This window comes from Manis pentadactyla, chromosome 6, assembly GCF_030020395.1.
Source record: "Manis pentadactyla isolate mManPen7 chromosome 6, mManPen7.hap1, whole genome shotgun sequence".
Taxonomy (NCBI): Eukaryota; Metazoa; Chordata; class Mammalia; order Pholidota; family Manidae; genus Manis; species Manis pentadactyla.
Window position 1 is genome coordinate 3,036,304 of NC_080024.1, and position 14,926 is coordinate 3,051,229.

General features: G+C 51.7%; 1 protein-coding gene across 50 annotated transcripts in view; it reads right to left on the reverse strand.

The window, feature by feature from the left end:
* LRRFIP1 (LRR binding FLII interacting protein 1) overlaps window positions 1-14,926 on the reverse strand; it is a 131,267-nt gene that overhangs the window by 63,524 nt on the left and 52,817 nt on the right. For all 50 annotated transcript variants that reach the window (XM_036901140.2, XM_036901141.2, XM_036901143.2 and 47 more), the window contains exon 2: window positions 830-916. In XM_036901140.2, the coding sequence (XP_036757035.2) occupies window positions 830-916 (87 nt within the window). The remainder of the gene's footprint in view (window positions 1-829; window positions 917-14,926) is intronic.

A 14,926-nucleotide genomic window follows, 5' to 3' on the forward strand; every position in this document is an offset into this window, starting at 1 on the left:
GGCTGACTCTCCCCAACCTGATAAATTCAAATCGTCTGAACGAGAAACCCTTGGGTCGCACTTAGTAGATGCTCCCTCCAGGCATGGCCCATGGAGAGCAGACCTGATGCACAGGGTCACGCCTCATTTCCCACCTCACTTCAAGGTCATGGAAAAGCTCCCTGCTCCAAGGGCAGGTTCAAGAGTCCTCATGCTGTCCCCATGGAGCCATGCTGGCTCCAGCCCAAGATTATGTGAGTAAGTAGCCAACAGCACTAACAGGTGTGTAAACACATTTCTATCCATTTCCCGGTGGGGCAATTTCACCCATGGTGTTTATTCTGGTCTCTATATCACACATGGGCTTCAGGCATCATAAAACCTATCAAAAAGTATTAAAAAATCATGGGAAATATTTTTAAATGAGACAGTTTGGTTAGTTTAAAAAAATAATTTGTTCTTTTTTCACATTTACTTCAGAGGACTGGATTCTACCTCAATAGCTGGACCAGGAAGCTCAGTGCCGGCACCTTGCGGCTCCTTTCAGCCAGAAAGCTGGGCTGGACAGGTCTATGCAGGCAAGCGGCTGGGCAGGTCTGCACAGGCAAGCGGCTCTGTGCAGGGGGCCCCTCTCGGGACCCTACAGGTCGAGTGTCTGGGACAGGCACGCCTGGCATCCGTGCTATGCGCACTCCCTGACCTGACCTTGAACGGGAGTCAGATGCTCAAGTGGGTTCGGGTCATGAGCAATGTCAAACGAGCAGGTGCGTCCACAACAGGGCCTCTGCCCGCCAGTGTACCTAAAATAAAACGTCTGTGCCAAGAACCCCCGAAGGACTCCAAGTGTTACCTCCCTCTGCTGCCGCTCCAGCTCCTTCATGCGGATCTCTCGAGCCTCGGCGCGGGCTGCACGCTTCGCTGCCAACCGGGCCTCCGCCTGAAACAGACCCAGAATTTGTATCAGGAGACAGGCCAGCGGCAACTTCTGAGAACATATTTAACAACGACACTGTTGAAGAAAAAATCTTACTCTGTGTTTAATAAATTTCAGCATCACAGACTCTTAAGAGGTAAAAGGGTTGTCAGGGGTGACAGTTGTAGGAATTTCAGTACTGATCACTAGCACTGATCAAATGATCACCAAATGCCAAGTGGGCACCATTCTAAGGGCTTTATATATATTATGCCATGTACTCCTCCCAGTCTATGCCATCCCCAGACTGTAGACCAGGGCACTAAGGTACAAGAGGGTAAGAAACTTGCCCAAGGTCACAAAGCCCGTACGTGGCAGGCCTGGACAGTCTGACTGCCTCTGGAGCGACAGGCTAAAGTGTGGAGCAAAGCACCGGAGCTGGACGTGACCACGGGTCACTGGCTCAACCCCGCCCTTTACAGAGCAGGAAGCAGAGGCCTGGACAGGCGCCCAGGCCCATCCAAGGGCACGGGGCTGGGACTCCAGTGCCACTTTCTGGAACTCCTGTCTGGTCACCTCTCATTCCCTGGGCTGTGCTTCCCCCTCAACACCTGCAGTGCTGGGAAGCCCATTTTTCTCAAGACAACTGAGACCAAAGTGGAGCAGTTCAAGCTGTTAGAAGCGTCGCATAAAAAAAAAAATCTGCATCCATTTAACCACCAACCTATAGCTGTTGAGCTGTATGCTAAGTGAAGGCATTTAAAATGCTGTGTCTATGACTATCTCAGATGACCCCACAGTCCGGTGAGGAAACTGGCCCCTGTGCACCGGAATTAATTTCCTTGGGAATACACCTACAGCTCTCCCACCAGGAGTTCTGGAGACAGTTTTCAGGTGCCCCACTATTCCCTAGATGACCTTAAAATGCGGCCGTCAGAGCCGGCCCGTGTGCTTCCAGGGCAGCCAGGTGGCCCAGCGCCTCGGCTCCAGTCTCTACCCCGGAGCCATACTGAATTACAGAAGTATCTTCTTTCTAAGTCGAAAACTGACCATAGCTGATCTGTCAGAGCTGGGCTGGCTCGTGTCCTTGTAAGGAATTTACTCCATACATAACTTGGTTCCTTCACGTGGTTCCTTCATCAGCCCAGCCTGTGTCCTTCAAATCAAGGGGTGTCAAATATCACAACTGCATCAGAGCTTTGATACCTTGATGCCATCTGCAATTTTCTAAACCATGTGACATTGTGCAAAGGGCCCCTCAGGTCTATAAAAAGGTCCCACAGGCCGGAGGGGAGGGAAAGGGAAGGTCCCTCGGACGGACATCTCGCCATGCTGAGGTCAGCCCGGGCGGGCCATCCGGAGGCCCCTGCTCACCGGCGGGCAGCTGGCCTCCCCGGCCTTTCCTGGAGGAGGCAGGGGCTTGGGGTCTAAGCCCGCACAGACCACGCAGCTGAAGCCCATCCGGTGGGAGGGAGGAACAGGGTCCTGGCACTGGGAGGAAGCGGGGAGAGCAATGAGAACGTGAGGAGAGGAAAGGGGTTGGGGCAGTGGGGGCTGCCAGAGGGGACGGGGCAGAGGAGCGGGCAGGCAGAGCCCCACAGGGTCCCAAGGTCCCCACCCCCCACATACATGTCTACATAGTCCTCTTCCCTTGAGTGCGGGCAGAACTGTATGACAGATGTCACTCCCATAACAGGGTTATATTATCTGGCAAAGAGAAATGCACAAATAATTCAGGCCCCTCATAAGTTAAGTTCGAGTTAATCAAAATACAGATCATCCCAGGTGGGCCTGGCTTCATCAGGTGAACCATTTAAAAGAGGCTGTGGAAGTCAGAGACTCCCCTGCAGGCACTGACAGAGCAAGCTGCCGCACTGAGAGGGCTGTGAGGGGCCTCACAACAGGGAACTGCAGGTGGCCTGTAAGAGATGAGCATGACCCAGCTGACAGCCAGCCAGAAAACGGGACCTCAGTCCCACAACAGCAAGAAGCTGAATTCTGCCACCAGCCACGTGAGCTCAGAGAGGACCTCGGGCTCCAGGAAGGACTCAGTCAGGCTGACACCTTGACTGCAGCCTTGAGAGAGCAGAGGGCCCTGTAAGCTGGGCCCAGTGCCCCGACCCACAGACACCGAGACAAGGGAATGTGCTGCTGTGAGCGGCTAGGTTTGTTACGCAGTAACAGGTAACCAAGACAAGGAGCTGAAGTCCAAGGGGACCCCTGCTCTTTCCGCGAGAGTATCTCTGTGACCTGGTGGGGGTTCTGAGCACCTGCACGAGCACCCGCATACCCACCTGCTCCCCAGCCTGCCTGTCCAGCCCCTCACCTACTTTGGTGTAGCTCTGCCTGGACCTGGGGCAAATACCCTTGAACAGACCACCTACGTGAGCACGTAGTCCCTGCTGCCCAGGGTGGCCTCCCCACCGCACAGGCAGGCCTCCAAAATAATGTCCCCCCAGACCTCAGCTACCCGTGGGGCCTCCCTCCACCCAGTGAAGGGCTCCATCAGGACCCACCCTCCCCTCTGGCCCTCAGGTCCAGCTCCACATCTGTTCTGTCCATGGAATAATGGTGCCAACAGACTAAAAACTAACAACCCTCACTATGGGGGACCTGGATTTGGAGTGATGAAGGAACCACTTTACAGAATAAATTCCTTATGAGGATACAAGCCAGCCAACCTCCAAGACTGTGGCCAATCTCCACTATGATTAGAATTCATAAAGAAGATAAAATTTGTGAGTCGGTATAATTTCCAATCCTTGAAAACACCACCTTGTGAAGCATGTACATCTCAGGATTCTCATGTGACTCATACATGGAGAGAAAACGCCTCAGACACAGGAAGTGACAGTGACCATGCCTGCTTCTGGGGTGATCTGGCTAACAAACCCACAGGATACTGTACAGCCAACTTCATGAGCACATGAATTACCAGCAGAACAACTCTGACACTAGCCTGAGATGCCTCGTCCTAGAACACTGACACTGCGAAGAACAGTACACAGCCCAACACACAGCACGAGAGGCAGTGACCACTCAGATGATCACTGTAAAGGCACCAGAGAAAGTATCTGATATGTTAAAGTCATTAAATGAACAAGGAATATGAAATAGCTATGGCCCACCACACTGATATGCAGGCAGGAATTCACTCCCGTCCACCCTGTGCTGGAAGGCCAGCCCTGCCCTCCAGCCACAGATGGTCAAGGCTTAGTTCTGGGGCTCATGTGCCCCAGGCCCATGCTCTGTGCTGCAGGACAAACCCATCACCACCCGCCACTTTTGTGAATCGTGAACTCATATGCTTGAGGTCACAGCCGTGTGACTGTTTCCACTGTTTACTTTCACTTTCTGTGCAGTTTAAGGGCCATCACCTGCCTGGGGCCACGGCATGACACAGCTGGAGGAGAGCGTGCAAACTGCGGTTTGAGTCCTGTCTCAGAGGATGCAGAGAAAGCAACTGATCACTATGTACAAGTGACAATGCTACACGGAGGTCAGAATGTGCCAGGGCTGCTTTGGAGGAGAACTTAATCCAGTCCTGGGTGGTGGCAAAGGCTTTCTGGAGGACGCAAGCCCTAAGCCAAACCCTGAAAAGCACAGAGGAGAGAGCCAGTGCTGGCGGGCACGACAAGGCAGAGAAGTCTGCAGGGCCTGGGGTGTGGGCCCCTGCTCTCAGCCCCTGAGTCTGGAGCCTTATCTTGAAGGAATGCAGAACCAACGAAGAGTTTAACAGGGAACAGAGCATGGTGTGACTTTCGTTTTAGAAATACTGCTCTGGCTTAAACGGGAGATGCAGGAACAGGGGTGGGAGGGCACTGTGAGATCCAGAAGTGAGCAGAGGCTGCTTCTGAGCCAAGGAGCCCATGAACGGGAAGGATGGAGCAGTGTGGAATGCTAGAGGGTGCTGGAGGGAGCGTCAGGGGCCCAGGTGGTCCTATAAGCCAGAAAACCTTGAAGAACCGCCCCACCAGGCCACCTCCCAGGTGCCAGTGGAACGCAGGACGCTCACCCACACCTGAGCACCCCCACTTGTTCTCACTGTCACCTGCATACCTGCGAGTCTGGGAGGCGTCAGGCTGGGGCGTGCCTCCACATTATTCTCCCCAAGCTCCCAACCTCAACGGGGATGACGGTCAAAAGAAGCTGGTAGGATGGAAGGGATGGAGAAATGTACATGGATTTATGGAATTTGGGATACAAAGTATTCCAGGGCTTAAAGAACAAAAAATTTGGAACACACAGCTGTGTACATTTCCTAACAAGCTGTCAGATTTACATCATTCTTTGGCTCCTATTAGAGTCCCCTGGGTGCTCCACTGATTGACTTGGGACAAGCTTGTTTCTATGTGACCTCAGGGCACTGGGTGCCTCCAGCAGCGGCTCCCACCCCAGGGGCACGTCAGCAGGGCCCTCAGGGTCCATGGCTGTCCTCCACCTTTCCCACAAGGGGCCAACAAGCAAAGGTGGGGACGAGCGCCCCCCCACCCAGGGGCTCTGGGGAAGGCGGAGCGTTGCGCCCACCTCCTCTTTCCCTACCATTTCTGTTAAGATGTGCACTAAAATATTTAAGGATGAAATGATATGCTCTCCCTCAGACTGGCCTTAAAATAACCTGGAGGGGCAGTTTAAGCTGACAGCTGGGGCTGGGCCACGGGCTCTCGGGTGCGCTCCTGGGCGCACAGCACTGCCTGGGACCCTGTGAGCTCCACGCAAGCTGCAGAACTGAGGCCCCAACACAGGCCCGAGGCGGAACCTCGTGCTCGCGCTGGCTCTGGTGTGGGGACCTCTGTTCTCTGTCCTCCCATCTACCTTTGGGTATGTTTGACATTTTTCATAATAAATAGCAAAAGTTTTTAAAGGCAAGAAGCGGGAGGGGGGCAGAGAGGAGGAGTGGGAGTGAGGGGAAGGAAATGAGGGGCCCCCAAGACCAACACTGTGCTCCCACTGCTAGAGGGTGGAAGTTCTGCCGCTCACGCCTGCCACAGGATCGCCCCTTTCCAGCCCTCTGCCCTCTGTTCCCCCGCGGTGTGAGGCTGGAGCAAGCCCGGGAGCTGATCCTGCCAGGCCTCTGGTGATGAGCCCCGGGGCTCCCTGGTCTGGACTGTGAGTGCCAGCTCCCCTCCTGGGGACCCAGCCCGCCCTCCTCCGGGCCTGGAGTCCCATAGACACAGCTTAGCAGGCACTGGGCTTTCTGAGCCGGCACCCTGGCTGTGGAGCTGGTTGGGAAGAGAAGACTATTTAGCACCAGAGTTGCCTCACAATAATTCAAAAAACCCTTGACTCTGAAGTTCCGCGTTTGCATTATTTCACCAGAGACAAACACTAAGGTATTCTCACGCAGAGGCCCTGCCTGGTACTACAAGTTAGAAATACACAAAGCAGCACAGGTCTGCCTCCAGGGCCTCCTAACAAGCCGTTAAAACAGCCAGTCTCTGCCCAGCTGGGCGCCAGTCTACAGGCCCCCAGGGTCCAGGCTACAGAGGATGGGGGCAAAGGCAGGCTGGGGAGGCACCTAGCTCCTTGAAATGCCCTCGGAGCAGCGCAGACCTGGGCCAGGCTGGAGAGTGAGGTGAGGTCCCAGGCGTGTGGGAGTTGCTTCAGTCTTGATCGGCTCTAGTCCAGACTTGGAGCAGATGTGACTCCACCAGGCAGAGGCAGGCAGGCCCCAGGAGGCACCGGGATGAATGGTCAGACGCCCCCGGCCCACTGTGACCAGACAGGCATCCTACTGGGAGCGCCAGGAATTCCCAGCTGCAATAAAGCAGTCATCTAAAGATAACGTGGGAGCTCAGGGACAATCCCGCTTGCCTGGGGACTGAGGCCAAGCAGAGCTAGAAACACAAGGAGAAAGGCCTTGGGGAGGCCCCGGAGTAGGAAGTCCTCCCCACAAGCCCTGCCCAGAGCCACCCCAGTGGCTTCCACCCTTACCGGGCCTTGGGCCTGTGCTGGAGGTTCTGCGGGCAGCCACACACCACCCCGCCTACCCTCAACCCTGATTCCAGTGATGTCTGGGGGCCTTAAGGAAGGAAATGAGGGGCCCCCCCAAGACCAACACTGTGCTCCCACCGCTAGAGGGTGGTTGTTCTGCCGCGTATACCTCTACCGGCATTTGTATCCTTCGGGTGGCCCTCACCCATTTAACTACCTGGAAGTCCCCACTCGGTGCTCTTCAAAGAACAGAAGGTTGGTGGAGCAGAAGTCCTGCCGCCTGGAGAGGAGAGAGCGCTGAAGGGGGCGGGTTCAGTCACCTGCCTGAGCCTCACGGGACTTCAGGGATGGGCTCTGTCTGTACATGCCCAGAGATTTGAAGCTCTCCTGGGATACAAGCATCGTGTGGAATCCTACATCCCAAGACCTTTCATTCTGCAGTTAGAAAAGGTTCTTACTCTGCTCTTAAACTCTGTAGTTACCCCCAGGGGTTCCAGAATCCTACACAGAAGCCAGAAGGGGTTTATGAGGCTCATCTCCAGGGCCATTCTTGGAAGAGGGACTGAGATGCACTTTCATCCTTTCTTCCACCTCAGCTCAGAGAGCTGAGGGGTCTGCAAAGGCTCGGGAAGCCGGCTCCCACATCTACAACACAGACCCCCGGGGACACTTGCTGCGCATTGCTGACTAGCACCTGAGTAACTGTAAGGCTCCCCGGTGGTGGGTGCTCACATTCTAGAATGGCTGTTTGGGGGAAATGTCACCCACATTGAGAACACGGCCTGGGTCAGTGGAGGGAGGTCTGGGATGTGGACACGTGGGACTGCCGCCTCCCTGGTCTGTTCCTGAGATGTAAAGGGGAAACGATGCTATGTGGGGCTGTTCAGAGAGACAAGAGATCTGTCAGCTGCACAGGATTCCACACATAGGAGCATGTTTTAATATTGATTATATGCATTCATTTTGGCCTCCAGGTTTTAGAATCAAGCAGTTTTTGAAAAAGTACATTATTTTTCAGGCCACATGATATAACTATAGTTTATAACCTCTTGGGAAAAGTTGAAGGATGTATGTAAAGTTCATGCATGTCAATGTCAGAAGAATACTATGCAGCTGAGACCTGAGGTCATGACAAAGAACCAGTTTTATTTAGGAACAAGCAGGGGGACTCTGTCCCCATGTGACTCTACCCCGGAGTGATGAAGGTACAGGCTTCTGAAGGGACAGGCTTGGCATCTTGGATTTGCTGGTGGACACACATGGGCCCGTGGGAAGTGCCGTGTGATCGCATCCGATTGCACATTTCTGGTCTGGAGCAGACAGTGGCTGTGCAGGGCAACCACGAGGCTGTGACACAGAATCCCATTCCTGAGCCACCTTTGCTACAGGAAGTAGCTACAGCCATCAACCTGTGTTTTCCGGGTAAACACCAACCGCTCATATGCAGTAGATTCTAAAAATAGTTTGCTATTCAAAGCAGCCAAGTGGAATCGGGGGTCGCATTCTGCACAGCACAGGAGGGAGCACACCAGGCTTCTGCACCTGCTCCCACTGCCCTAGGTCCTCGGCTGCCATGCGCATTTTAACTCCAGTCTCAAAAGAAATGCTCATCTTTACAAAACCCTTGTACAAGCAATTACAGTGAGCTCCCCAAGAAGGGGGCCTACTCTTACGGGCCACACCTAATTATGGTCACCATGGAGGGCAAGGCTCTCTGGGATGACAATGGTCAATGGGGGGACAGTGCTACCTCTTCAGAGGGCATTTTGTGGGGGTGTTAAGATGTCACAGTGATAGAAGGGGGGCACTACTGGCATCTGGGGGTAGGACATGGCAGGCCAACCATCCTACATTCAGACAGGCCTGTATAATGAAGAACTTTCCCACTGACTAGTCAGGCAGATAGGAAAATCACTTTATAATTCAGATCTATAAACTGATTCCAAACTTTATATATATAAGCACCAAATATGTTTTGCAGTTTTAATGCACATTGAATATTCCAGGAATGCAATGAGCATGGAAATTGAGGAAGATTATAGTTGGTTTTGTTCAGAACTTGCCCAAGAGTTAGAGACCATTCCTGAAGGTCAGATCACTGACAGCAACACCGTGTGTGGTGTCTCGGTCTCAGTACGACATGTCTGTGTCAGGCTGCGTCTGTACCTCTGATGCATCTGTCTGACTGTATGTTTGCCTTCTGGAACACCTGGGCTTGAGTATTTCTGTACTGAGACTCATATTCTATTATTGCAATTTACCTTCATTTATTTTTAATGCTACAATTAAAACATTATACTGTTTTGAAATTATGTGTGCTGGTAGATTTTACACCTATGAATTTCACTTCAGGTCTGTAATGAGGATGCAAAAGCTTGTTGTAAAAAAGGGGTATGGGGTCTCACAGGTCTGGGAACCACAGTTTTAAAACCGCGGAGTGGCACATGGGCTGACCCTCTCTACTCCAAGGACATCTGTTGAAACAGCTGGGCCACAGGTTAAAGGCACAGGTCTGGGGGCCGGCATTTAGGCCACAGAAGAAACATGCCACACTTTATCAATGTTACTTGAAGGTTTGAAGGACACAGTGTTAAAGACTAAAGTTTAACTGGTTATTTAAAACACCAAGTTTCCATGAAATTCAACTGCAATTTGTCATGGGGTAGACTGAAATTATCATGAAGCTCTGTGATAAAACGGGAGCCTTCAGAGAAGGCTTTACCTTGCAAGGCTGGGTCCACGGGCCCTGAGGAGCAGGCACGCCCTCCTCAGCTTTTGGGGAAACAGGCACAAAAGCCCAAGAAGCAACGGGCACCGACTCCCTCGAGGCCACAGCTGCTGTGTTCTCAGCAGGGCTCTGAGTTTTCCCAGGTGGAGAGAGTCCAGAGGGGCCTGGGGACCCAGCTGCCAGTGTGGGTCCCACCGCTTACCAGCTGTTTCGGCAGTGACAGACTGCATCACTTCTGACCGCAGCCCTCATCGGAGGGGCCGGGGGAGCCAGGCTACCTCATCTCTAGGAGCTTCCTTGGCCTCTGAAATCCTGTCTCTACTCTAGAAGTAAAATATTTGCACACTGAGACTGTCCACAGAGTTCTTTCCCGGTTTTGCTACTGGAACTCTCCTTTGTTTTTCAGAAGAATAAATACACTTCTTAAAAGTACCTCATATACCAAAATATCAAACTTATTAATCAGGAACAAATTACGCATATTAGTTTATCGAGAGAATGACTAACAACATTTACCTATTCAAACTTCACAAACCATCTTAGCAACTACCTACGCTGATGCTGATGGGTAAGGACGCTGCGCAGAATCCTCCATGCAAACACGTTATTCCTCTTGCTGTTCATCACTTAAAAATTTTCCTCTGAGGTCAGTGAATGTTCACATTCCCTTTGGCAGCCTCCGGATGCTGGTACTACAAACAGGAGCGTGATAGCCACAGGTAGCCATGTGTGTCACTGACAGGTGAGAGCAGCGGGCTCTGCAGGTGACGGGGTCCCTCCGGCCAACACACCTGGGCTCCCCTCCCCTCCCCTCCCCTGCCCCACTCTGGGTCTTCCCTGCAAAGCCCACACCATTAAGGTGTCACCGAACACTGAAATCGTTCCTTCCCAGAATAAAGCTGGACGCTCCGGCAGCACCAGGGCCTACACACCATGGGCAACTTTCCCATATTCGAGAGCAACTCCTAGAACCAGTCGGGAAAGACACAGACACCACGGCTCCTGTCCCCAGGGAGCCCGTCTGGATGCAGTGGGGGAGGAACTCACCACACACAGGGAAAGCGCTTGTGACCAGCAGTTCCTGGGGTGTGCTGACTGCCGGCACATGGAGCAGTTCGGGAAAAACAGAAAAGCAAATGTTTTCAGCTCTTTCATTTCTACTACTCTTTTCCTTATTTAGAAAAATAGTTCACTGAGTGTTCTTTTGTCTGGAAATTGCCAGAAATAGAAAGGGATCGTTTGATAACATGATAAAATAGAAAGGAGTCTTTCTCAATAGGCATTCAGCAGCTAAAACTTCGTCCTAGGGTTAAAAGTACAGAAATCCTTCAGGCCTAATAGTGGGGCTGAGACCCCAGGACTGTGAAGCCCGCTGCACGCTTACTGCAGGCCAGACCCTGCCTGAAGCACTGTACTCAGTGGTGACAGTGATCACACCAGCTGTGAGTCACAGGGCCCCAGCATCCCTGAGCTGTGTGGCTTGGGAAAGTCCCCTGACCTTTCTGGGCTTCAGTTTCCTCTTTCTCTGTAAGTGGAGGAGATAACTGTAATTCCTCAGAGGTTAAGGCTACGAAAGACCTTTGGAACACGCCGAACAGGGCGACACTACCTTCTGTCCCTGCTTTCATGGGTCTCCTAATGGCCTCCAGCCCAGCTGTGGGAATACAGCTCCGGGTTTTAGGGCACACCTGGAGACAAGTGTGCTGAGGCCCCCACCAGGAGAACAAGCACAAGGGGGGCGGGTCAGGAAGGAGGAGCTGATGCCAGTCCACACCAAAGGCCCACTTCTTATTTCTCTGCCCCAGGAAGACTGCACCCCCAGTGCCACAGAAAAACGGATGTGACGATCAGAACCGATGCTGCTTAGATAAGCTCTATTAGACAAACATATACACGGAACATGTCGGTTAAGATTAAAAGTAAATCTTCATCACAGTCATTTAAATTACTTCTTTACTACTAAGTAGCTGTACATTAGATTCAAGGCAAAACCATATGACAGTTTTAAAGCTGTCAAGTTACAGTATGAAGAAGAAAACCACTTGAAACTCTGGCCTTCCCCCCCAAGTGAATGAAATGAATGACTCTCAGACACACATTTGTGTTTTTGAGTTTCTTTTTTTTGGTTTGGTTTGGAATTGGCTGGAAGAAGGGGATTTCAGTAGTTAGTGGTCTGCAATCAAATGCATGACAATTCTGAATTATTAAATTATGGATGTAGTCAAAATAATGCTTTAACTTGGAAGAAAGAAGCTAACTTACTGAATTTTATCTAGGAAGTTTCAATAATGAAAGTTCTAATAAATCCATTCCATGAAAGTGTATTAAAAACAAAAAACAAAAAACAAAATTTGGGTGGCCCAGAGTAAAAGCAGTAATGTAATAAAAATTGGTCTTCTCCCTACCCCATGTCTAACATACAGTGAGGTGTAACAGGCTTATTTTGATAACTGGTTAGTAATTCAAACTTTACGGCCTCTGAGGCTCCAAGATTAATACTTCTAAACACGAACAGATATTTTGGAAACACTGGCATATGAGTAACTAGTCATAAACAATTCCTTTGCTGAGTCATGTAGCCTGATTTTTCAGGGATAAGAAATTTCTCCTGAACATTGCCTTTTGAGGAGCAGACACATTATGCCAACCTTAGCCTTCCAATTCTGCAGAAACTAGATAAGGGCCTCCCTCTGATCAGGTAATACTCTAATCAACGTGGCCTGAAAACTGTTTGACATCTATAACTTGATTTCCTGTGCTCAGTGTAAGTGGCAGTTTAGGCTACAGGTTTTTAGAAAAATTTTTGCTAAGGAGGCTCCTGCTATGTGACAGTAGTTCAGGCCCAACAGAAACTAAGTCTTAAAGAAAAAGGGAAATTTAGTCTCCATCTTTACTCCAGTGGGACACTCTTAATCCTATGAGAAACAACTTAACTTACTATTTTTATATCTTAACTGCTTGTTGAAACAATTTAACTAAAACAAGCCATATGATCCCAGAACTCAAAATCTCAGACTGAGCTTCGGCAGGGCCCACCACCTTATTAGCACTGACTTCACCCCCCACATTCACCAAGACTTGGACACCTTGGCACAGGTACCAGTGATGTGGGATGTGGGAGACTGTGCCACGTCCTACCCTGACGGCCTCTCCTTGGGACAGGAGTAGTGGTTTGGGAGGGCTTAGTGCTAATCCGTTTGTGGAGAGAGACCAGAGGTGACACAACTCATCACAAACATGGGGAAGTTACACAAGTTACAGAAGTGCACGGTTTCTACACTGCCCTTCCCTTTAGCTCTAGGGCCTGCTGGAAGTTGTGCAAGGAGCCTGGACTGCTGCTCAGAGCTGGCTGTTTTCCCTGCTGGGCGCAGCAGCGCTAAACAGATCCGCCTCCTGCCAACCCCAGCTCCTCTCTCACATGGATGTGGCCCCCAGACCTCTTTTCGGAGACTGGAGACCCCCATTTCCAGGACACAGGGCCACTTAATGCAGAACACACACTGGCATGCACCAGTCTGAAATGCCCAGTAGTCTCCAGCTGGAACCCTGTACCTCCCAGGTGGCTTGTGTGACTCCCATCTAAGGCGCCCCCACTTCCAGCCGTGCCCCCCCATTGACTAGCAACTCAGCATGTTTCCTTTCAACCAAACCATTAGCCTCATAAAACAAGAGCTGTGTTTTACTTCTGTTCCCCATGTCCAACTTAAAAAAATTTCTTGTTACTATTTACGTAGAAAAGCACTGAAAGATTCACTCCTTACTGGAAACCCCTGGGACCAAATGTGTTTCGGAATTCAGCATTCTTGGATTTCGGAAGGTGATGCACACGGCATACCCTTAGCACCAACCCAGGGGTCAGCCCTTAATCAGGCACACAGAGGGCCACAAAGAAATGTCTGAATATCCACACCAAGAGGGTTAAGACTGAGAACAGCCTCCCATCAGCCAGGACAGGTCTCACTGCCAAATGGATTCTGCCGTGGACTTAACAACAAAAATAAACAAACCACCTTTGGTTTCCAGAGCGTTCTGGATCCTGGGCTGGGGGGAAGGGGACGCCTGTGCCCGGTGCAGGGCTCTACGCTCACGTATTCCCTGCAGCATTTCTGGGAAGCAGGCATCTCAACCAGATCCATCCACAGCTGAGTTAAGGGTTAAGGGACCTTGTGGCCAGTGCCGGGCCTCCAGGTGGTATTTCTAAGCCTTCCTCTGATGGCCTGTGTGCCTCTTCCTCACACACTCCTTCGCCCGTTCCCTCCTTCCCGGCCTCCCCGCCCAGCACTTCACCCTCTGAGCTTGAAGGCTGTCGCCAGGGTCAGCAGCACCCTGCTCTTGCCATCTGTGGCTGGCCGGGCAGCTCCCTGGGAACACAGCCTCTCTCAACAGCATTCCCATCCCTCCTTCCTCCACAGGTCCTCCCCTGATGCTGATTCAAGGATCTCTCTGTGGGCGCCCCTCTGGAAACCAATCAGGGTTAAGAGACATAAACCAGCTCCAAAGGTCTGGCCCACGCCCAAAACTTTAAGTGAGGTCACGGAAGCAGCACGCTGAAACAGGCATGAAAGACCACCTGACAGTCCTCAGCAAGGAAAGTGACTTCCAAGTATGCATTAGTCAGAACCTGCTTCTATACGGCTCTCACTTCCCAGTAAGCTCCCAGGGTCAGGGCGGTCTGAATCATCTTGAATTATCCACAAAACAGTGGATAACTGATTCCTACTAGGTGAAGGAGTAGTTGTTTGGGGGCTCACACTTTAACCCACAAAGGCAGGTAAAGTGGAAATCTACGGTCTCTCTCTGCAAGTACTAACTTGAAAACACGTTTCTTTTCCAAAGTACACCCTTTCATCTTTAAGTAATCCTATTCACGGTCATCCACAAGCTGCATGAAAACGGGGAATTACAGACCTTCCCCACGTCACGCTCAGCCCAATTTTAACACCGAACGACCATCATATCCATGGCCCCAATACTGGGTGTTGAGTTGGAACACGGCGAGATCTCACGCATGGACGGTCCCGTCCAGACTCGGAGATTCCGGGAGCCCAGCCAAGCCGGATTTGTGGACTGGGGTCCTTGGGGAGCCGGAGAAATCGGGCTCAACCCCACTGGCCCTAAGGTCTAGGGCCCGACAAGCGCTCCAAACCACCCCAGCCACTGGGGGCACCAGCTCTGGGCACCAGCTCCCAGGCGCTGTGTTTTGTAAAATACCCAATCAGCAGCTCCGAATAACTCTAGGCTACGCGCGGGTCTCAGACCTCGGCTGGATTCACAGCCGCGTCCCGAGGCGGGGCAGAGCCCAAGGCCGACACTACCGGCAGGAGGAAGCGAGCATGTTTCTCTCGGTCCTGAGGGGCGTCGTCCAGGAAAAT